The 25,831-nt window shown below is 36.1% G+C and overlaps 1 protein-coding gene across 2 annotated transcripts in view; it reads right to left on the minus strand.

The window, feature by feature from the left end:
• The window catches only part of CNTNAP2 (contactin associated protein 2), a 1,145,700-nt gene that overhangs the window by 635,633 nt on the left and 484,236 nt on the right, over positions 1-25,831 (minus strand). For both annotated transcript variants that reach the window (XM_040592035.1, XM_040592036.1), the window contains one exon: positions 25,082-25,229. In XM_040592035.1, the coding sequence (XP_040447969.1) occupies positions 25,082-25,229 (148 nt within the window). The remainder of the gene's footprint in view (positions 1-25,081; positions 25,230-25,831) is intronic.

Raw genomic sequence — 25,831 nt, forward strand, 5'->3', positions numbered from 1 at the left:
AGCTAATGTATGTCTTCACGTACATAAGGCTTTCAGGCAGAAGCCTTTTTCATTTAACTTGAAGGAGTAAAACACAATAATTAAACAGTAAAGCACTATAAAATAAATAAACAACTTGAAAGAGAAACTGCTATGTACCCTGAAATTAAAAGAAACCTACTGGTCTACCAAGCTCAGCTCAGTTCCACAAAGAGGATGGGAAGCAACATTTTGCCTATGCAAATGCAAAAAAAAATTACACTGGGTGAGATGACATTAGAACTGGTCAAATACACGGAATATAAATCTAATATATCTTAGTGCGACTCATGGAGCAGTTATAGATCACTGAGTGTAAGTTGTCTTTCAGGTTTTCTTTTCTTCCCCCACTTCTCTTTTTCTTTACACTTTACCAGCATAATGGGCCCTTTTTCCCTTGATGGTTTATTGTAGTGTTATTTGCATTTTCTACTTCACACAGAGAGCTGCCTAATTAGGAAGACCAGAGTGAGCTTCTAGAGTATTGCTGTTTAATACTGTTAGTTTATCTGTTAATTAATGTGCTGGTCTTTCCAATCTAATTAGATTTTTTTTTTACTGAAAAGATAAGTCAGTGAAATCATTACAAAGAAATATGGGAGGAGGAGGTTGGTGGAAGACTCAGAAATATTTTTTGTTAGAATTTATTATGTGTGATGTACACAGATTTGTTACTGTCTCCTCTTTTTTCACCCATGCCCACAACCTTATGAGGCTTTTGTCAAGGAGGATGCAGATCATTTCCCATAAATCTTATTCCAGCCAGGGAGCTTCTTCTCTATCTCCATCTCTGCTGTACCCCACCTTTTTCTTTTACTGGTTCTTCCTCTACTTTGTTACCAACGCTATCTCTTTTTAAGGGTTTGTACTTCACAATTAAGTGCCTTACGGTTAATTTACGACTTTTCTGAAGTCATACAAAGATGACGCTGCACCGATACACTTCAAAAATGCCAGAGTGCATGCACTCACAAGAACTGAAGATGAAGTCATAGGCTTGTATTTCATTTACAAAACTGTATAAACATGGGGGAAAAAAAAAAATCAAAGGTGCTGGCCAAACCAACCTGCTCTTCTTCAGAATTTAGCATTCATGATGGTTACCCTTTTCCCAGTTGACTTCCAGTGGCCAGGCCAGCAGAGACACTGGATGTGGTTGGAAAAAAGTTAAGATCCCACCAATCAGTACTGGCAACACCTTTCAGGACTCATTTGGCAGGAAGTTTCTCTGGATTCAAATGACATTACCCTGGAAATTACTGAAAATTAAATACCTACTCAGAGATGCAAGACAGCAGAATTTGTGCTGTATTTATTAGAAGATTCAAAGACACATTTAATCAGATATTTTCCTTTTTTAAAAGATGTTAAAAAACAAATTCTTTAAAACTGAAATAAACCTATTGTGTTATTTTTCAATAGTGCAAACAACCACTTCATTAGCCTTTGGTTCTACTTGTAAGCTGTTGTATATATATTACAACTAGCAATCTTGGATCTTTGTTAATACTCCTATTAGGAAATAGAATAATATCTAAGTGTTCTTTCTGACATCAAAAGCTAGGAAATGTCTGAAACTAAGAGGTATCCTACTTTTGTCATTAAAATTCATAAAAAATGTAAATACAATGAGCACAAAAAATAAAGGGGATCAACAAAATGCAGTACAGTTCCAAGAAGAGTTTATACATTTCAGAATAAGCTTTTGGAATCACTAAAGTATTTCATATGTCATGTTACACATTGCGTAGATCATGAAGAGATCGGAAATGGTGCATTAGTACATCTTACTGAAAACCAAATTAATTTACAGTGTTTAATGATGGTCCTTTATTGTCTGTCACTCAGAGGTGCGTTTTCTTATAACTTAGACAGATTTCATTTCATGCACAAAAAAGATTTTCCTCTCTCCACTGGCACCATGGATTCTTAGACCATAACAATAATGAAGAATCTAGAATATGGCCTAAAATATAATTCTGTGATTTTAATAAGTCTTTGTTACCAGTACTATGGAAAGTACAAATTATTGTCAAGAGTGATTATCTATTATTTTAGTCATTTTTATAGAGTTGCCTAATGAATTAGATCAAATGTCTAATAGTTTTACAGAAAAAAATAAGACAGCATGCAATTGATATCACAGTCCTGTTGGTATTTTGGTAGGTTATGCTGATGAAATATTCTAAGAAATTTCACTTTATTTTTTCTAAAAGTTGTTTTTCCTCATTCATGTCCACTAAGAGAGCTGTTATTTTATAAAGCGGAGTATTTTTTTAATGACAGGCTTAGTTTTACAGCATAATTTCTGATAAAAAAACCTTAAAATGGTTTAGGTAAAATGTATATAAAACCAGAAATATTCTCCATTCCACTGTAAAATCTAAAATATTGCACCAAATACACTAGTTACTTGGTGCCATAAAAACAAAGAAAAAAGGTTATTGAAATACTTTATTTTGTAATTATATATGGCAGTCTTTATTTTGATTTTTACTCTGATAATATGTGGACTTGTAAAATCAGATCTAGCTCATCTTGTGCCTCATGTTCTCATTATAGAAAATGATTGCTTCTTGCATAACTGAAAATGATGTGCTTCACTGAACATTTTTTCTGCCTTCACAGGTGGCATGTAGCTTATTACAGAAAAATATTTAAAACTTAACACTAATACAAGAGATAAAAATAATTCTTCAAACTGTCTGAAATGTAAGATTTCTAAACCCTGGAAGAAAATTTATTGTGATCTAGGTTGTTCTAATTATCAATGGTCTGGAGAGAGACATATCTTTTTGTTTGTCACCTGCAGTCCAGATTCTTAATGGTACTGCAACTCCTGAGGATCCAGAACAACAGCTAGAAGGATTTTCAAAATTATTAAAACATATTCATATCTATAAGAGCTTGAGAAGACATGCATCTACAGACATCTATGTGCTTTGCAGATATAGATCTAAGTACTCTGATGTAAATAATTCCAAGAATTGTAATGAACAATTTATCTTAGTCTAAAATAAATATTGGTAGCAAAGTCAACAATCTCAACAACTCTTCCAATAAACAACACATCTACAACCCTCAGATCACCCTACCTCAAATTCTAGAGGAAAACCATGTACTTTGCAGTCTGATGTGGTCATTAACACAAATGGGTTCACCACAGATGTAGCATACTTAACAGAAAAATTACAGATAGGATTCTGTACACCTCTCCCTTTCATTTTTTCCAAGCCAGTTAAAGATTTGCAGCTATCCTATAAATAAAAACTACTGGAGAGGGTTCAGCAGAGGCTACAAAGATGATGTGGGACTGGAGCACCCCTCTTATGAGGAAAGGCTGAGACAACCCATTTAGCAGGACTCTGGGGCATGTTTCTCCTTTCCCACTTATTCTCACACATACCTACCACCCCTTTTCTTGTTTCTCTTAGGCACATGGAGTTATGCAAATTAATTTTTGGAAGTTTGGTACGTACCTTAGGAACATAGCTTAGAGATGGAAATATGAGGCACTGAGTCACTCTACAATGCCCACTACCTCAGAGCCGAATTTGGCCATCTCAAATTGTTGAATATATCTTATTTGTTGCAAAACCCACTACATCATATACAGTGAGAGAATGATTTGAGTCCCTTTCTAACTCCTCCAACTCAGTAGAAATATGTTATATTCTTACAAAGGGAAACAAAGTGGATCCTTTATGCATTTAAACATTTCTTCACAGGAATAGTAATTATAATCTCTGAGTACTTTTCAGAAATGAATATACCAAGACTGGAAGCCCTGTAATAATTTTTCAGAACATCCGTAACATGCAATGGAAATGACATTTTGCTAAAACATTTTATTTTATAACATTATTGAACTATCTATCTCTATTAAATTTGATCATTCCTCCTTATAAAAAAAAAATAATCCATCTTAATGGAACACTTGCATTTGGTTCATAGAATATTCCACAGTGTTTATAAATGTACACTGACAACACTGTTTGAAAATAATTCTAATCCATAATGCCACTGAAAATAGATGTCTGACAGACAAGACATTCATTATTAGAATAGGCTATGCTATTAGACTGGAAAGTAATAAATGCATAATAAATTCATCCTGACTTACATAGCTTACATTTACCCACCACAGTAGCATGAACAGGCCTTACTTTGATTATCAGAGTTCAGGTTTCATATTAGAAATGGACTTCCCAGAAAAATCAGACAAAAAGAAGCTCCTTCAGCTTTGAAATCTTCCTAAGCTATCACAACATGTACAGCAGATTTCATGGTCCAGCTAGTAAATCTGAAGCTGGCCTCTTTCAGAAGCAGCTTCCACCTCCCTCTCCACTTCTGGAAAGACAGGTAGATGAGTTATAACCATGAGGAAGCTGAAATGAGTTTTCTTTTTTTTTTACAAATTTCACCTTCTTCATAGCAGCCCATGTGGTGTTGTGCTTCACCACTGTGGTTAAACCAGTGTTAACAGACCAGTGTTTTGGCTGCTATTGAACAGTGTTTGCACAGCATCAAAGCTCTCTCCACATACCCTCCACCCCCCAATGTTGGTGGGTGGACAAAAGGTTGGGAGGGGACATAACCAAGGCAGCTGACCCAAGCTGACCAAAGGGATAGTCCATATCAAATGATGTCATGCTCAGCAACGAAAGCTCAGGAAAGGGACGAGGAAGGGGGTGCGTTTGTGGTTATAACATTTGTCTTCCCAAGTAATTAGGGATGCCAAGGCCACATTTCCCTGGAAGCAGCTAGATATCTGCCTGCTGATGGGAAGTAGAGCATTAATTCCTCTTTCTGTTTTGTTTGTGTGCACATCTTTTGCTTTTCTTATTAAACTGTCATGACCTAAGTCCACAAGTCTTTTCTCCATCCTTACATTTTTCTCCCCATCCCCCAGGAGAGGGAAGTCAGCAAAAGGCAGGGTTGGGTGTACCCATCATAGTCTCTAACCAACCTTCAGCTTTATACTGCACCTACTTCTGGGAAAACCTCCTAAACTCTTAGTTGTTAGCAACAGACAAAAATAGACAAAAAAATAGACAGAGGGAAGCAACCTTTCTTAGAATTAAACTTCATTAGAAACTAATTGCCACAGAAGTCAGAACAAGACAAGAAAATGAATACCTGCTTTAAGGCTCATCTAAAAGTTTGGCCCTATGACAGAGCAGAACTCTTCCCAAGGAGCAAGCATGCCATCTTGTGAACAGCCTTCACCATTTCTAATACTATCAACTTTTCTTTGTTGATTTCCGGAGCTATTTCTGACAGTCTAAGGCTCTGACTTAAGGTGGGCTCATACTCTGTTATGATCTGCAGTGCAAATTTAAAATGGTTCACACCAGATGATCTCAACTAGTGACTCCATATACTTACTTGTCTGTCAAAGTTACACCCTATGGAGATCATTTGCAACTTTAACAAGATGAACTAGAAAAGAGGAATACCTAATATATGCTGGCAAAGATGCATGAACAGGGTAGTATCTTGAAGTCTTTGAAGGCCTCTGCAGAAAGATTTTTTTTAAAATGTATTTATTCACTTTGGAACAGTAGGAAACAGTATTTCTGATAACTATAAGGAATTGAAAAAATGTGCACGTGGTTCTATGGTCTGCATCTGGATCCAGGTTGATACTCAAGAAAGCAGATGGAAGAGAAGAAAAGGTCTTAATCATGTCTTAAATGCCTTTTTTATCAGGCTGCAGTGAGAGTCTGTGTACTACAGGACTTGTCCCTGCTTTTGTAATGACCAACAGAGACTTCTTACTGCAAATAGATGTCAAGTTTAGAATTTAAATTGGAAATGTATCCTGTGACATGCTGAAAAGAAAATCACCTGACATCATTCCTTCGTCTGCTCTGCTTCTAATTTTAAGCTCCTCCTTTGTGTAGCTTAGGCCACATTCAAGCACAATCAAAATGCTTATGCCAAGAAAATAACTACCACCACCTCTAAGCTGTTTGACAAGATTAAATCGTATAATTTATATATCATTCTTTGAACATATTGATTCAAATAGAAGGCTTGCTGGCCTTGCTACAGTTCATAAATTATGTCTTTAGCCTTATTGTTCAAAATTGTATTATTTTCTTGCTCTTGAACCACTAGAGAACATGCTGATAGATGTTCAGACTCCAGTTGATAATACCTGGGGCCCCTTTTTATAGCTTATTGATTTGTTTTATATATGAATTTCTGTGGCAAAGTCAGTATCTAACACTAATATTTTGTATCAGAAGCATTTGACTACATTCACAAATTGAACATTAGAATAGTTTTTCCTGCTTGTCTCATTCTCAAGCTTTTATGAGTATACACTGTCTGACAGTCCATAGTGTAAATGTTTAGGAAAATAAAAATGAAAACAAAACACAGTACACTAAATATGTCAAACACTGGACTGCTGAAATGCAGGAGGCAGAATGAAATCCTTGCTATTGAGAGACTGCAGATGTACTGCACCTGACGGGTGGCATGCCTTCAGCACCAGGGAACACCCAGGTACCAGTGCTAGAGGGTTTGTCTGGCTGTGTTTGCTGTATAGATGTGAAGAGACACATGCATTCTGAAAAACATTCTGCTTTTTAAATGCATCTCTTGTGGCCTTTTTTCAGGAGATAGTTCCACCATGTGCCCAAGTTCTTTTCCATTTTATCAGAGGGTTGAAACCTGTCCTGTTCAGCTGTTCTCCCTCTGCCTGCTTCTCCATCACAGCTCTCCTTATATGCTTTCCTGCATTAGATGTATATTGTTTCATTTTTTTGTAATAACCATATTAGTTTTGGATAGCTTCCAAAAGACTACAATGGTGTTTTTGTAAGAAAATATCTTAAGAGTGTGGATATTGCTGTTACCGCTGGACATAGGGTAATAAGTCTCAAATAAGAAACTGATATGACTGTCATTGAGCTGCTAGAAGAGAAGTAAGCCTTTGTACAAATAGGGTTTTTTGATTTCTGATTACATAGTGCACATAGTTGAAGGATAATGTTATTCTTACCACAAAGCTAAACACTGAATATCTCATGCCTGTTGAACTGCAACTTGGTTATTTTTTTTTTTATTTTTTTTTTTTTAATATCCATCTGTTCTTTTGGCAAACCATAACAAATGGCAAGTCAGTGAGGTTTATTATGTAATGTAATAGAATTAAATTAGTACAAATTTCAAGAAAACAAATCTCTGGATATTGCCAGAACTTCTTCCTGCACTGGCATTTCCTTCATGGCAATGAAAAGGAATATTTTAAAATACTCCTTTTCAATATGCAATATATAAAAATAGAAGAAGATACTTGAATTTTAGTTTTTACTCTATGAAGAATTTCCAGGATTTAGAAATGTTTCATTCACTTTTTTGTGTACATCTGGTGAACTTCACATTATTTTGGAAACAGCTCTCACTTGCCCGGGTTCTGTAACAATAAGAAGAGCAGAAACTCAGCTGTCCTTCACTTTGCTCTAGGTCCCCTTGCTAAAGACCACAAGCACATGGAACCTGTGAGCTCCAACTCTTCCAAGACACTTTGACTCTGCCAGAATTTTCTAGGTAGCAAACATGGGTGTGATACAAATCTAATGAAGGTACTTTAATGGAACACCATTCTGTGAAAAATATTATTTCTTTATATAATATATATCCATGGGTAACTTTGCTCTTTTTACCAAATATTATCAAATATACTCTTGCATTTAAAATAAGAATTTCAACATATATAGATAAATAAGTCATCAGAAACTTGTAAATCCTGCTAACCAAGCTCATGCATCTGTTCAGAACAAAGGTATAGGATATGATCCTTAAATTATTATTTTTATAATTAATGTTTTAGATTAATACTAATTAAAGACTATGTGGCTGATTTGTCTCTTTCAGGTGAGCGTATCACTGCATTTGAGTCTATTGGAATCTGCACCTTGCTGACTAAATAGAAAATTATTAATAGTTTTACGAAACTTGAGTATTTTGAAAAATCTGAAGGTGGAACATAAGTGTTCTAGGATAACTATGAAACAAAAAGGGTATTTCCTTAAAGGTAGATTCAATAAAAAGAATATCTGAAGAACAGAATTATTTCTGTAAAATAAATACAATGTCTCAGAAAATTCCTCTAGAGGAATGAGAATGCTTTTGTGTGTAATTATTCTATGACAGATACAAATTGCTAACCTAGTACAGCTTGGGGACAATTAAAAAAGTACTAGATGGGAATTGTGGATCTGATTTAATAACATGTTTTGCTAGTAATGCCAGATACTACTTAGGATTTTTCAGAGAATCTAGTGGTTAAATTGCTGTTCTGAACATTCTTAGTCATTTTATGCTTCTTGTAGCTACCTAACTACATCACCAGTTATTTCAGTATATTTTTTAAAATCTGACTGCACTGAGAAATTGCACTAGAAAGATAAAAAGGGTACCAAGGAAGTGCAATAAACCACCTGGAACAGTTTTACTTCTGTGAAGTATTTATGTTATCCAGAGAAAGTGCTGAAGGGTGTGGTCAGGCAGTAAATATTTAATTATGATTACAAGCAAGCTGTAGTGGATAGATGTAAAGGGACCAAAGACTCTTTTACTTATCCAGTACACAACTGAATTTCTGCCAAGAATGCCTCCTGTGAAAGAAAATACTTAATTATGAATTCTAGTCTCAGTCTTTCTGTAAGGGAAATTAATGGGAATTTTGTCCTACTAAGAAATGCTGAACAAGTCTCTTCATTAACATCTAATTCATAGCTCCTGAATAAAATGTAAAAGAACATGAGGAATATGATTAGATACACAGATGCAAGAAAACAGAGAATACAAGTTGCTCCATATTTAACCTACTTTGTCATGAAATGAAAACCAAACAATATAAGTACCTAACAAACTAATTAGACAGAAACAAAGAAACAGAACCTCAGAACTCTTAAAAAATAAATATTTAAATACTTCTTTTTAGAAGCACTGTTATGCTATTTTAACAGCAGATTCTTAATTGGCACAGTACTTAAATCTGATTTGTTTCATGTTATTTGTGTTTTTGTAAATAAAACGTTTGGAAGCTTAAGGTTATATTTGATCCTTTAGTGGTATTCTGTATAAAGCCACCAGGATATTTTTTTTTAATTGGTTTTGCCAATGGTTCCAGTATTTAAGTTTTATTTACACCTATAAAGTATGAATATTATTTTGTGCTTTACTCATGTTGGAATGGTAACCTTGCAGGAGTCAAGCCCGCCATTTGGGCCTCTTGAGAAAGCTGATCACTCTGAAAACAAGACATCTGGCAGGTACTGTTAATACGAAGTCACTTTTGGTTCTCTGGCACAAAGACAGTCAAATGGTGTAATTTATGGATCCTGTTCTAATAGCTGTGTGACTACCACTTCTGGCTTCATGGTCAAAGCATATGCCAATAGACTACACAGTCACAGGACAAGCCAAGCTGGTTTCAGCTTAAGGAACAGGGTAAATGAAGGTTTGTTACAAAAAAAGAGAGAGGAGAAACAAGGGAATGTTACATACAAAGCTTTAAAGAAGGAATTACAGAAAACGCAGAATGTAACAACTTCAGTTAAATGAGGGAAGTTACAGTACCCCTGTAGTGCAGCTTTATACATGTCAAAATTTTATGCAGCTAATGTGCAGCTGGTTTTAGAACAATCCCATCGACATTAAGTTGTATTAGTATTGTTCCTATCCTGCATGTTACCTTTGCAAAGCATGTAACTATCCCTGTAGGTGACAAATGTAGGTCACTGCAGTCAAGTCTTATATGGAAAAGGGCTTTGCTAGTAATCCAAGTACCCTCTGATGGGTAGGTATATAGGTCATACTCCAGGTAATTCTTTAAGCTGTGGCCTGTCTGACACTGAAAACAAATGTTGCCCAATTATGGTCACATTTTGGAGAAACACTTTATAGTAAAGTATCAAGAAAGTCAGAGTAATCCTATTCCTTTTACACAGGCTGTTAACTGGCAAACATGCAAAAATTTTTTTTCAATGCAAAGTTCCCAGAATTGATTCCTAAATGCTGGCAAGTCTCTATGCAATTGTGTGAAATGGCACACATGAACTATTCAAAGTGTTTAGAACTCGCAGTGAGCCAGACTTACAGTAAGATTTACAGCCAGAGAACTTTGGGAAAAAAAATATCTTTATGCCTTCAAACCGAGACTGAGAAATTTAGGATTAGGCATGCTACCTTTGATAGCAGAATTTACTGTTTTCATCATATAACAAGGCAACAAGAACGGATCCTAGTATCCCAGTCTTTATTCTGGAAAAGAAGGCCTAGATCATTGGCTAAAAAATACCATTCTTGCACAATACAAGAGATTATAATCAGAATTCTAATAGGCATGCTATGCAAATCTCAGTGAAATAAATGACTTAGAAATGCTCACATGACTCTGAAAAACATGAAACAGATAAAGGTAGTAAAAAATGTAAAGGTCCACCTGCCTCTCACACACACTAGCAAAGAACGCATCACAGTGTGGCTATTTCCAGCCCCAGAGGTTTTCCAGAACCGAGAGCTGGGCACCAACTGCCAGCCCAACCCTCCCCCAGGGCAGGAGTCTGTCCACACTCCCCCCCTACTCCCAGTGCTAATGCACTTATGGGAAGCATCTGACCTCATGCTGTTTGAGACACAAGAGTGTTCTGAAACTGGTGTGAATCTTGCATCTCCTTTTAAGACTAAGCAACAAACTACCAACTCATTTTTCTTCCGTTTGTTTTAAATGTATATCTCCACAGGTCAGTATGGGCTTTGTACGACATGCAGTAATTCTTAATACGTTTTATTATATTATGACAATATTGTTACCTATTTCAAGCTTTAGAGCCCCAAGCAGATAAAAAAATTTTTGCTACTGTGTCATTCTAGATTACATCTTATTAACAAAATACCAGCTTGATTCAAGGGCTTTACTGAAATGACTATGAACAAAGTACTGATTCCTTTGCTTTATTTATTATACTGTGTTTATTCTGGGGTCGTGACATTTTTTCCTTTTGTGTTTTTTTTTTTTCTTTCTTTTATTTTTTTTTTTCTTTTAGAAGAATTAATTCATAGTCTCCAAGTGAGTGACTAAAATGTCACATTCACCATAGTCTGCTCTGAAACACTTGGGTAAAGGTTCTCTTGGATTAAAAATGCCTGCAGAAATTTGTGGGGTTTTGTGTATTGCTAAATACATCCTGAATACACAACTAGTTATAAAAATTAGTCACTGTTTTTTTAAAGGAGACAATACACTGTTATAGATGTTTAAAATGGCATTAACTGTTTTTTTCCTAATTAGCAAGCATACTCTTCTCGGAGTAAATGGTCCTAGCCTGTTTTACTGCGAAGTTTAAAATCACAATGTAGTTTTTTACTCAAAAGAGGCATTTTTTTTCCATCCTATGTCTTCTCCATCATCAGCAAAAAAGGATTGAAATTTGCAATGTTTCTTAACATTTATAAATGCATAATGGAAATAAATGTCGATCTTGTAGCCTTGTTTATCTGTAAAAAGCCCAGTTAGTGTTTATAAGTTTTGTTCAAATACAATATATAAATCCAAATTTTGAGATAAAAGATTCTGAAAGTTTGATATTTTTTCTTATACAATTCAGTTCAATGTAAAATGTTTGTTAAAGATATATAGTATATGAAGTGCCATCTGAACAAAATTGATTTATTATTGAAAAAACAGAAATGTTGGAAAAGCCCTACACTTTAAATATTTGAAGACAACAGAAGTCCAGGTCATTTTGTTCTATAAGGTTGTTTGCACGAGTATGAAAAATCTTGAAAGACAAGAGGCTGAAATAAATCTAAGAAGAAAACTAGTAAGGGGAATGAATATCATGTCTGACAAAGAGAAGGAATTGGAGACTGAAAATCAATGTATCTGAAGAGATCAGAAACTGGGCTCACTTGATGGACAAGACCATGAAGGAGTTATATCACCATTCCCTTTAGAACCCAAGTTTTAATACAGATAAAAAAGGAAAAAGAAATAAATAAAGAACAACCTTTATTCTAAAACTATGTGTTCATCTCCCAAGACTCTCACTTCTGCATTATCCTCAGAACCTGTTTTATGACCACTGGTTGCATAACCCTGACCCTGAATGGATATTTTCTATGTGGCCATCCTAAGTCAGAGAAAGGATCCTGCTGCCCGTCACTCCTGGCACTTGTAGTTTGCTTTGAACAGCCCTTGCAATGGCAAAGTTCCAGTTTTCTCTCTGTTCTTCTTGTTATTCCTCCAGCTTATTTCCCTTTTCTTCTTTTTTTCTTATTTTCCTTTCCTCTTTTACCTTTTGTTAAAAATAGAAAAAAAACTATTCACAAGTAAAAAGAAGGTAGTCTATAAAGCGTGTTCAGCAACACAGTGCTGGAGTAGGTTTGCATGGTCAAGAGAGCGATCGATAGGATCAACTACACATATGTGCAGGTAATGTATCTACTTAATAAAGTAACTTATTCTGGAATCATTTGTAGCTTTACTCTTATCCTACTCTTTGGTTTGATATTCTATTGTAATATCTTGTTAAACTGATACTATTCTTCTTTATGTATATTATCTGCTAAAAATGTTCAGTAAAAATGGTAGTCTTCAGACAAAACAGGCTGATCAGCACTCTCTCGAGGCAGAGATTCCTGTGCTTTACTCCATTCTGAACAGAAATTCCAGCTCTTATTTCATGAGAATCAATGTGGTTTACAACCAGATAGTACAGACTGCATAGTCTAGTAATGTTTGAGTTCAGAAAAAGGAATAAAGTAATGCCTGAAAATGACAGTAACAGACCAATACACTCTGAAACAGCAGTGATACAAAAAGTGAATAAAAGTATATTCTATGCCAATATTCTTTAACAGCTGAATATATAAGCTCTACTCTTGTGCTATGCAACCTACCAGAAAACATGTGTAAAGTTAAAATATAATTACAATTTTCTTTAAATGTTGTAAGTTCTTTTGTTTATTATTTTAAATATTGTATTTTCTTCAAGTTGTGAACTACAGCTTTGCTATTGTTCCTCTAAAGTCAAGGGAAATTGCATCTCAATAAGAACAAGGAAAATTTATGTGAAAAAAGAAAATGGCACAAATTTATAAATATTATGTTACTGTTGAGCTTTGTAATGGTGGATGAAAATTTTGCAGTTGCATGGTTTTCATCAGAACCTGCTGATTCTTTGACTTAAAACTCTCAATAGAAAAAAACCCAAACATAAATTGTGTTACAATTGGTTTATAAAATGTGTACGAACTAGATAATAGATTTCTTATTTTACAGAAGAATAGAAGTTGTTGAGATATTCTGTTCCTGTTCTTTTAAAGAAGTGAACACAGTCACGCTGAATATTTTAAATTTTTAAGAAGGAAGGAAGATAAAATGACAAGAAGTTCAAAAATGGGGATGAAATGTCTAAACTTTTCTCACATAGCTAGGCAGGAAAATTTTCTAAGTATCTAAGTTAGCAAAAATTATTTAGGAAAGGAAAATTATTTTTCTCAGTCTATCCTAATACTACTTCAGAGAGATGGTTTTCCAAGGTTCAATGGAATTTTAATTGGTCAAAGTATATTTCCTTCAGCTCAAACTAGGTATTCTACTGGAAAACAAACTTCTGCACCCAAATATGAGAATAATTGTCACTTTATCAATCTACTAACATAAATAAAACTTAAAGTACAGGAAAAGATAGTTAAGATCTCTCCTGGGTGAAATAACCTTGGGGTATGTGCTTTCCTAGCTTGATAAAGTTTCTCTCTGCAGCAGGATGTAATAAAAGGAAGAGTTAGGTTTATTCTCAATGAGTATTTAATGTCAACATTATGACAGAAGATCAATTGTTCAAATCCTCCTACTTTATCGGTGGAAAATACAGTGCTATAAAGAGATATTTCATTCACTGTGTCTGCAGCTGTCCTAAGACAGCTGTCAAACTTGAGGGTCAGAATTTAAGTGGAATAATGCAAAATGAAAGGTTTTCAGTGGAATTGCCAAATAACTCAGACGTGTTCAATTTGAAGTCTCACATTTCATCACCTGCAGCACTGTATTCTATTAATCTGTTGTGAAGAAACCAGCTCTCTGATGTATTTTCACTTGTAGAAAAAGTAGCCTACTTGATTTCATCTGAAAGTCCCTTTGACGGGAAAAGCACAAAGATGTATTGCATGAAAATGCTGTAAGAATTTGATAATCAGTTAACAGAAACCCTGTGGTGTGAAGTCACCAGGTATTATTACAAGTTAGGAAAGGAAAAACTTCCAACAGGCTGCTTCTTTCCCCTCTGCTACCTCCAAAATTTACACCAAATTAGTGGGAACCTTCAGCAGAGTGTAAGGTATGATACTGTCTTTTTCCAATTTACATATTAGGTGATTCATACTACCACCTAGCTCAGGTTAACAGAGGCATGCTCAGTGCCTGGGCTGTTATCCTGATGGTTTGCTTCTAAAACCAATGCTGTAGGCAATTAATACTTGTAATGAAGCTACCATGAGTAACCTTAGTCCTAAATTTACCTAAGACCTTTGTTGAGTTTTGACGGAGGCGAAAGATGTGCCTGCCAGACTCAGTCTGAAATTCATCATATATCCTGAAGCTGACATTTCCAAAAAATATCCAGGGATCAGGAAACTACATACATTTAAAGCAATGAGAGGCCAGTCATAGCAGAAACCTTTGGAGAAAAGTACTGACTATGATGGGGAGAGAAAAATGTAGTCGGTAAGAGACAAGTTGCAATGATAAACAGCTGAAAAACAGAGGTAACTAGGTTCATTTTAACTCAGTCAATAAAAGGGCGGTACTGAAGGTGTTCATTAGAACTGTTGCCTCAGTTTAACAACTGTTTACTGTAAGACATCAATAAGCTGAATGAATGTAAGTCATGACTCACCAGTAATGCAAGAGAATTCAGCTGAATATATAGCTGAAAATCCCCACTACCCATCTGATGTTTAGGATGCGCTGCAACAGCTCAACAGGCTTTTCAGAGATCATAGTATCTCCAACATCTTCTACGGCAAACAACTACAAAAAACATTCTCCCACCTTAAAGAATATGAGCAACTACCTCCTCTGACCAGTACATGGCTATTGAAAGTTTGCTTCTCTCTAATATTTCATTACTACTTAAAAAAATACCCTGGGTCTGATTTTCTTGGCATTTATTTTCTTCCCAATTGTAAGTAAAAGGTCTAATCCAAAATACAAAGTTCATAGAAATCATAAGATATTTCCTACTGATGTTAGTAAGCTTAAGCAGAGGAACTCATTCACTGCCAAACAAACCAAATCACCTAAGGGAATCACTATGCAAGTGGCATCATTAAGCTTGCATTTTGATTTTCCTTCACCTCAATCTGCACCAAGTATGAACAGGCACTTGTTAAATGATCTGTACATCTTCTCTATTCAATTAGCAACCCACAAAACCATCTAAAGATCCAGATGATGCCATACTCTAAAGTAATTATAGTAAAATAACAACTTGAACTATATCCAAGAGAAAAATATTCACTATTCCATTGTTTTGCTGGGCAGAACATTGTGAGAAGTGCTCCAGCATCACAGAGCTTAAAACATTTTGCCAATACTACAAAAAAGGCTGCACCTGAACAGAGCTAGTATTTTACCATACACATTGTGTGGGACTCTTCCTCCCATTTGTGAATTAATAACTCCTTGTCACAGAATTAGAAATGCTTAGACTAAAAGAACAGCAGCAAAAAATTCAATCTCAGAAAGCATACGTGACATGTGACAGCATTATAACTGAAGCCATTGAATCTAGGGGGGTTGCTTAGTGAAGCTGAAGATCTATTGCCTTTTAGCATAATTCACTGCTACATGAAACAGACCCGGAAGATCACTTCACTTCCTATTTTCCTATGGATCCTTAGCAGTTACCACAACTGCTGGACTAAATAAACATCAGAAGAACACTGCAGGTACCTTTACTTCATTCTCCAGATAGTGGCACTTTCAGGAGAGGCTGGAGCAGAAGGTAGGTGTGCTGTGCCCATTTGGGATGGGGATACGGTCAGGAGAACTGAAGGTAAGCCAAGGGTTGTCATGGCATTCTCTGAAGGTAGCAGTGCAAATGGAAACAATTGTGCTGCTTCAGGGAGCACTCAGGGTTGAGGAGCACATCTGCAATGCTTGTACACCAATGTGCACACATAAGAAACAAGTAGGAAGAACTGGAAGCCTTGGTATGGTCCCAGAGACACGATGTCATTGCTATTAGTGAGAGTTGGTGGAATGGGTCCCAAGACTGGAGTGCTGGAATCGAGGGCTACAGGCTGTTCAGGAGGGATAGGCAGGGCAGGAAAGGTGGAGGAGTTGCAGTGGTGTCTCGGGGGTGCGAGAGCAGTGGGCAAGAAATTAATTCTGAGGAAAACCAGCATGAGTGTTCATCCAGGCAAAAAAAGATTGAAGGAGAGACTATTGTGATGAGACTGAAGCTTTAGACTGTATTTGCCTAAATGCTACCATCCTTACTTTGTGAAAAAGCATACTTTAACTTCTTTTCTACTCTTTAAGATATTTATGGATCCTAAGGATACTTTTTAGATCTCTATCCTCCTATTAACTTATTACAGAAAACCGTTTGAAAGACTCTTCTTACAGAGTATGTAGGCAATTACTGGAAAACCTATGAGAAAATGTTACTCTACTCTTTTCCACAAGTGAAGAGCCAGACCTGCTGTTAAATAACTTTAATCAAAATGTGCCAAGTTTTGTCATATTTGGCCGTACACTGTTTATTTAGCAGCAACAAGGTTTTGTCCATTCCACTGGAAAAAAAACCTAAAATAGCTTTTTCAAACAAGCTAGCTAAGTACAACCTTCTAAAGGGAATGCTGAATGATTAAAAATTTATTCAAGTGTAACGGAAAACTTCTTGAGAATATAATCAAACAAGTTGGTGAGGCATGTATTCATACAAAAGGTACTTGTTCTTCTATGATTATACATTAATAGCCAGCTAACAAATGAACCTGTAAGGAATAGACATGGTGGTTGCTGTTCTCAAAGCCATGGTGCTTAAGAATAGCTACCAGAGACCATGGGATGGTATGTACAGTTCTACAGACATCGTCACCTCCCTTGTTTGCAGTTTTGGTTTTGATCAGTGGTCATACAGACATGGGTTCTGAGGTAGGATCATAATCAGAACCTTCCAGCAATTCACCATTGTTATCATCATATGACATGTCTCCATCCCATGTCTTGGGGTCTGTACAATGCATGAATTTATGGATTTGTTTAGCCAAGACTGAGGACAGCATTTGATTTAATGAGAGATTTAACATTACCCGCAGTTTTTCTCTCCTTTCAACTGAGGCTAATAGCATTTTAAGTTCCCTATTTTCACTTGTTAGTATATCTACTTGTCCCAGCTTCTCAGAACTCTCCCTTTCAAAGGTCAATGATGACTTTAATACTTCCTTTTCTGACTTCAAAGCAGCATATCTTATATTTGCAATTCATTCAGGGAGAGGGGACTTTAACTTCCTTTTGCATGCAAGATGAGCAAGCCCCCAACTCTGCACAAACAATTCCTTTGCCTTTTTTTTTTAATCTTTTGCTCACGTCTACATTGTTTTATCCACTCTATCACTTTGTGCTCATCTTTCCAAAATTTTTGGGCGCATCCTGTTCCTGCTTTATCCATGGCAATCATGACAACTATTCAAATTCATTGTTGTATTAAGGGGTAAGAGTTTGATGAGTGGCTGGTGGCAGGGGAAGACAGCACTCCCGTTGAGTCATGAGGTTTGGAAGGATCCTCTCTCTAAACTTCTCAGAGGGGAGTCTAGGTGTGGCTAGATCCAATCCTAGTCTTAAACTTGGTCAACGGGTTTTGATTCTGAAGGTTTAGATGTACAGCCAAACATCACTTGTCATTTACCTGTCAGAGCTCAGTTTAAGGACTTTAAGCTGAGATTCAACATTTGTCTGGCAGAGTCCAGTTTAAGGACTTTCATTGAAACAGTTTTACAAAGTTTTAAAAAAATATATTATTTATTAAGGTGACAGGTAAAACAAATCTGGAATTGCTGTCAATAAATACACTTACTGCAACAATCAAACTCAAGAGTTTGGCACTTTAGTTAGAAATACCAACCTGAGTCTTACCAAAGAGGCATCTCTTCTTTGCAGAAGAGAGGTCCAGGCCAGTCAACTCATCCAGTGGTTGGAGTTCTTATCCTCAAAATACAGGACTCCATGTGCCAGATTGTTATTCATGGTGAGGTGGGACTAGGTCAATGATGGCATGCCAGGTGGCCCTTAGGGGTCAGTGGGGCCAGATGGTTCAGCATAGAGGGGTCTTCCTGGCTTTTACTGAGGAAACACTGGGCGGTGAGGTGGCCACCTCACCCTGGGCATCACTCACTTGGGCTGACTATTAGACTGCATCCATTATGTACCGCGATGGAGAGACGGGACGCAGCTTGATTCAAGCAAATGTTGATTTATTGTACAGAAACACGAGTTTATATATACTTTCAGAAGCTGCACATTTTAAACAGATTGGTTCTTTAAGCTAAGCGTTGCATACTAGGCAATCCCTGATTGGTGGTTAACTACCATCAATTAACAGCAAGGTGTTACCTTTCCTTGGCGCCATCCTTGGCACCACCCATCCCCCAGTCCCCTATGCTCTCTCAGCATGACTCATTGTTATTTGTTAACTGTTGTGTCTATTCACATTCCTTGTCCTCCCAGGGTTCATGACCTACAAGCTCGAGCACATTCCCTTCAGCTAACTGATTGCCACCCATGGTCCTAATTTCCAGCCCGCTCCTGCAATTATGAGGTTTGTGATAAGCGTGTTGCTCAAGTCAAACCCTGGAAGCCACTTTGAGAAGAACATAGCCATCAGGACCAGATGCAATCATCATCACCACCATTGGTGGTTCAGTGCTAAGGAAATAAAGGTTGGGGGGTGGGGTGGGGGGAAACACGCCCCCAACCAGTAGCCTCATTACAACTAGAAATGGGAAAATAACAGACTGTTCAATCTTTCTGAAATATTAAATTTAGGGAAAAAAGAGTTAAAATTAAACTGAGGTATTTGGAAATAATAGCTTTATTTTTTAGCCTAGCTCTTCTGATTTTAGAAGTAATTTTTTAAATGCACTACACAAATACTAGGTTTTAAATTTATTTTTTAAACGCATGAAATTGACGGTTTACATCTTAAGTAGTACCTACTACCAAAATAGGCCCATATTTGTTAATGGTAACAATCAAAGTTAATAAATGGACTGAAGCCTGTTCTCACTTTTTTTTGTGCCAAAATATACAAGCATGCAAGTAGAAACAATCACAACCATCTCCTCTGGGAGAGGGAGTGGAGAAAAATAATCTGTATAAAAAATGTTTATAAAGAAAGATGGCATTTTTGGTCTTAAATTACAAAAACCTCTGCTATTTAAAGACTACCATGACCTGAGACTATATGGAGTGTAAAAGGCATAAATTTTCATGATGGTTATGGAAAAAAAATATACCTCCTGCATGGCAAAAAACTAGAAAGTAAGTTAACAAAGAAGCAAGCTCACAAATAGAGCTCATATTCAAACCAATGTTTAAAAGTTTGCGACAAAAAAGTTCAAGTTTATTTCCCTGACTCTCAATAGTTTAGATGTGAGTATTCAGCCATGCACCTTTAATGACAGAGATTAGCAAGCTATATTTGGTGCTGATGAGCTGTGAAGATGATGGCTAAAAATCACATAGACCTAAATAGGTATAGAACTACCCAGTATAAAAACACAGAAATTTAAGAGAAAAAGGGAAAAAGGTTGGATGTTTAGCAGAACTCTTAACTGTCCCATCCCCTGTCACAAGCAAAGCTATCCAGTTCACAGTAACCACTGCTAAACAATTGCTTCAGGTCTGTGGTTTTTACCCCACATTAAAATCCATCTATATCCAAAGCAATAAAATTGCTAGAAATACGATTAAACAAAATATACAGTTCAAAATGCTTCTTCCTTTCTGCCAGTTAATATTTTTATGGAGTTTACTACTAAGATGTCAGAGATAAGAAAAATCTGACCAGACAACTTAGTGGCACATCTATTATAAGTAAATTGTCATAAGAAGAGGCAGTGAATCCTTTTTGCAGATTATGGGACTACATTAGTATCTTTACCATTTAGGTGAATATTCACATAGTTACCAAAAGTGTAAGAGCGGAAATATGTATGCATACATTTATATACATACAGAGCTATATTTTATTCAGCACAGGACATGCCAATAGCAATCATGACACTTCAAGGGTCTTTGGTTAATACTTTTTTTTTTTTTTTTTTAATGCTATGCTGGTGAAACAAAAAGTCCAGGGTATACTATTGAATCTGGTGATTCAATATCTGATTGATCAAGTGAGACTTGATCAGATTCCACAAAAGGGAGTTATAGCAGCTTTCTCATCTACCTTAAATAGTCACTTTGATGTTTGGATGCAACAGATGATTCTGGACAGGATGGATGTCTCTTATTAAGTATTGATGGCAACCATGTGAGACAGCAAATGAGAGATGGATAGTTAGTGCCAACAGCATGAAACCAAGCAAAAGAGATTTCAAATAAGTATCGCAGAAAAATTCCTAACAATAAGTAAAGCTGAATGTGGAATTAACTGCCAAAGGAAACAAAAGCTTAAGTTAAAGTCACTGCAGGCAGACAGGATTAACTCCACCGATGATTACACAAATGATCTGTTCAGCCCATATTTTTTAACATTTCAGTACTTCCTAATCAATTCTTGTATACATCCACTTGGCTCATTCCTTAACAGCATGTCCAAACTTTTTTTTTTTTTTTCCTTCTAAAATGATTGCCTGACTAAGGTTTTGTTCACTTCATTGTTTGGAGAGTAAATGCTCTCCACACACACATTCATTATTTCATAAAACCCTAAGGACTGTGGTTACAATTTTTCCTTCTTTTCCCTCCCTCCCTAAAAAAATCAGTCACCCATCAGAAAATGGGAACAGTAACATTTGACATAGCACAATACAAGTAGCATAGCTAATAACTGAAAGAACAGATCTGCAAACACAGGTGACATTTGTTCAGTCCCAGGGCTTCCCAAGTGTTAGCAAACAGAGCTGGTCAATGAATGGAAAAAGCTGTTTGCAGCCATTCATGGAGCTTTATCATTGTTCCTGACAACTATTTGCCTTGAGTATATTGAGTATTTGCATGACTTTCTGCCATCTCCAAGTGATTTTTTTTCAGATATATGCTACACTTCAGAGGTGAGAAACATCTGGATTTTGAAAATTCTTACCATCAGGTGTACAACTGTGACAAAAAGATTCAGACATACTGTTTAGTTGCAGAAAATCAACACAGCTGTATAAAAAATTGAAGGTATCAGTGAATGCTTTCCACATATATAATTTCAGCACCCAGAAGGCTGCAACAGAGTTATCTTGCAAAGCATAACCAAAGACTATGCAATAGTATCGCTGTTGCCATTTTTGTTGGCATTCATCTGCCACAGGATGGAGACTAAGGGAACTATTCATACAGCAAAGTCCTGAAGGAGCTTTATATGATCTTCAGGAATCAGTAATAAAATGTACTATACCATGGTTGTCATAGCCTCTAGAGGCCATCTGTGCTGCCTATCTCAAAAATGCATAACTGTGGACATGACAGACTATATATGTCACATATCTTTGCTCTCTGTGTCCAAAAGAGCACACATAAAAACGTGCCATTGGTTTTGACTCAGCAGATTCAGTGGATATTTGCCTTTAGTTACATTGCTTTTTTCTCTGTGACTTGCTTTTTGATAAATGATGTCATTGCACATGTAAAGACCCTTTCCCCCTTCACAGTGTACAAATAGGTAATTCTAAAATAAAAAGTGAAACTACCATTGACTTAAAAGTATCGTTTATGTTACACAACGGTCTATTTGTTGTTTTCCTCATTTAACTCCTTCAGGAATATAGCCAATAAGTAAGTTATTTACCCAATTTTAATTAACATATGTTTTAAAATTAAACATAGTTTTGTCCTATAGAGAATGAAATATTTTTCTAAATTCAATGCCACTGTTTATTCACAGATAAAAATACAAGTTCATTCTGAATCTTGTTGTAGGGTGAGGGCCTAATTTGGTTTTGGTGACTTCTATGAGGTCTTCTGTTAGAAGATGACCCTACAGATCTCATATACACAAAACAAAAGGGTGCAGTCAAAGACAGCCAAGATTTCAAATTTAAAGCAAACCAAAACAAAACTGAAAGAAGATTTGGTAATGCTATGACCTATCCAACGAACAGATGTGACCTCTTAACCCTCTCTGGAAATCATACCACTTTTTAACTTTAATTTGCTGGGCAATGAAGAGCATGGATTTCACCTCTGGTACAAAAAAAAATGTGTACCTTACATGCATACCAAACAAAATAGGAACCAGAAAATCAGGCAAATAATGACCTGTCTTTTGAATTAACAGCTCAATACAAGGAAGTCTTTTCCTTAATACTCTAAGACTAATGACCAGGTTGCAGTAATGTGCAAAGAAAGAGGCTTTGTAGTCATCAAGCATTTGGCTTCCTAATTAAACCTTGCTTTCACTTTGAGAAACTACCTGGCTTCTGTATCTGCAAATGTGCTCTCTAAAATATCTAAATAAAACAATATATTCAATATAAACCTATACACGTAAAGAAAATTTATGGTTGTGATGTATTGGTCAGCCTATTTATTTAAGTAATCTTTCCAAAATTTAGGGCAGCTATGACAAGAAGCCCATTTTTTAATCAGGCTCTGAAAAATAATGATTATCTAAATGTCCAGTTCCTTCAATGACAACAGGATTAATCTGCAAATCACACTGGTTAATGACAATGCTTATAATTATATGCAAATATGGGCATTTCTAATCATAAGGTTAAAAACTTTGCCTCCACCAAAGGACAGTCTACATGGGACAATGTAGCATTATATCCTTGTTGACAAATGGTAAATTTGAAGACACGTTGGGAATTTGTACACATTACCACCTTGTTCCAGTAGTCATAAAAAAGCACTGCCCTACCCTTAATGCAAGAAATTTTTAGTTTTTATTCTCAGCTGCTCTGCTGCTATCTACTGATAGCATTTTTGGGAAAATTTGATCCCTGCATGTAAAAAACCCCACCGTAATGTAGGAGGATTTTTGAAAGAAAAGTCTCTATACTGATAAAAAATGTAAAATCGTATTATTAATCTTCATTTTAAAAACCCCAACAATTATTGGAATGACTTCTAATACAAACAGACCAGAAATACTCTCTCAGTAAAATTGCAAAGTTATGCTTGGACACCTGAGTTTTTCTGTGAAGACACATTTTATCAATATTTTCATAGTACCATACATTGTTTCCTTGCCAAATGCTTTTTATTCTCCTCCAAGAGTCTGCCAAGCAAGCAACTTTTCATAAAACTGAAATAATTTTGCCAACAAGCTGTGTTTTGCTTTTTCTCACATTTACCTTAAGCCTCTAAAAGCATCCTGTTGTGTACCTACAGTATTTTGTCTACCCATTAACCACAAAAAAACCAACACAAAACCCCCACAGCAACAAACTACTTTTACCTGTAAATATTGCAGCAACAAACATGTGTTTTATTATTTGATTCTACTATGTTTTCTTTCTGTTAGAGTCGTATTTCACAGTAAAGTAGATGCTTGTTTCTTGTATCAAACACCTGAATTTGCATTTGATGTACAAGTATGTTTCATGCTGCAAAATTAACCACGCTGTAATGTTTGGTATACTTAAAACAGCACATAAAACATTTTACCAGTTTGATGGTAAACACTTGCTTAATTAAGAGCCATGTACTGAATAAATATCAGAAGCAGTTTCTCTTTGAGTAAGGATCAGCTATAGAATAACCTACGGTTCCTCAAAATAACAGATATGCTGTTGCCTTTTTATACCCGTGTGTGCCCTCAGCACAACAGCACTGATACGGCAGGAAGTTTGGTTTGGTTTCTCAACTATATTACTGCAGCTGTTTGGAAATTGTTTGTGGTTTAATATAAATTTTTAAAATAGGTCTTTATTTCATTGCATGGAAATAGGAAAAATAATACCAAAACTCTATACTTTGGTGGCTCTTATTGGTGGTAAATGAAAGTATATGGCCTTGCGTACCTATCCAAATTGAAAGAACTGAAATCATGAGCTGTTTTTCAGTAGTTAGGATGGCAAAGGGCTCACATATACCTTAAGTCACCCAGTGAAGTCAATGGATGAGGCTTCCAAATGTGAGCTCCTCACCTTGTGCTCACACCTGGTTAATAAATACAAATCTCAAATAGCTCCTTCCAGATAAAGCACCAAGAAAGCCAGGATACTGCCTAAAAAGCCTAACAAAGGACAATTTCCTGCAAGTTGATAGACTTTTTATAAGTGCTGGAAGTATGGAATTCAAGGAAGAGCATTTCGAAATTACCCTTGCTTTTCTTAATACATAATCAGTTCTGCCGTTAACTTCAGAAGAGTTTGTGCCATTACTCATCCAGATTTCTAAACAAATTCTAAGATCTTATTCAAATAGTAAAGGAAAAAGCTCTGAAAAGCATGTCACATATTTAGAGAATTTGAGCTACTGATATAATTCTTATTAATCTGCTTTGATTTTATGTCTAGCACCAGGCAATAAATTATGTCCTGTTTCCCAGTTGTTCCCCTCAACATGATATTTGTCTGATTTTTTTCCTCAACTGGCCTATTCTGTAAAAGAAACTGTGAAGATCAAAAGGAGCAACTTCAAAACATTATCACAAATTCCAGTGTTACATCTTCCAGAAATGAACAAACTAGCAACTCAGAGCTTAAGGTGACAATAAATATTTCATGATGACCTTGCGCCATGTAAGTAGCAATCCTGGGACATCTTAATCTATCTAAGTAGAAACTACCTGAGATTCCTAATTATTCTGATATCCAAAACCAGTTTTTACTTAAGGGGAAAAAAAAGGATGATCATGGAGAAACTTACAATAGGAGCAGCCGTAGACTTCAATTCTTAACCCAATTTGGCCCTCTCCATTCCAGTCCAAAGGAACTATCCGTATGTAGCGAGCAATAACTGGATGCTGTAAATCATGCCGGACCACGCTATCAGAGTTTGTATTTCCTGGAAATGCCTAAGGCAAAGAAGAAAAAAATTATTGTATTACATCTCTCTCATATGTTATAAAGGTTTGGTTCTGAAGAAAAACATTAAGTAGTGATGTCCTCTGAGTGTGTAGGTTGCACTGAAATTTGTTTTAATGTTTCTTTGATAGTGACCAAATGAATAGTTGATTTACAGAGATTCACCATTGCGGCGAATGAAGAGACGGGACGCAGCTTGATGCAAGCAAATGTCAATTTGTTGTACAGAAGCACGAGTTTTTATACTCTTTCAGAAGCTGCGTGTTTTAAACAGATTGGTTCTTGAAGCTAAGCCTTGCATACTAGGCAATCCCTGATTGGTGGTTAACTGCCAGCAATTAACAGCAAGGTGTTATCTTTCCTTGGCGCCATCCCTCTCCCACTCCCCTGTGCTCTGCAAACATGCCTCATCATGTTAATTGTTGTCTAGACAAGCTCGAGCACGTTCCCCTCAGCTAACTGATTGCCATGCATGGTTCTAGTTTGCAGACCGCTCCTGCACACCATGATATGAAAACAGTAGTATCTAGATCTCTTCATTCACAACAGATAATTGAAATTGGAATAATTGCTGCTAGGTGACAGAGCAATC

Source organism: Falco naumanni, chromosome 4, assembly GCF_017639655.2.
Source record: "Falco naumanni isolate bFalNau1 chromosome 4, bFalNau1.pat, whole genome shotgun sequence".
NCBI classification, from domain to species: domain Eukaryota; kingdom Metazoa; phylum Chordata; class Aves; order Falconiformes; family Falconidae; genus Falco; species Falco naumanni.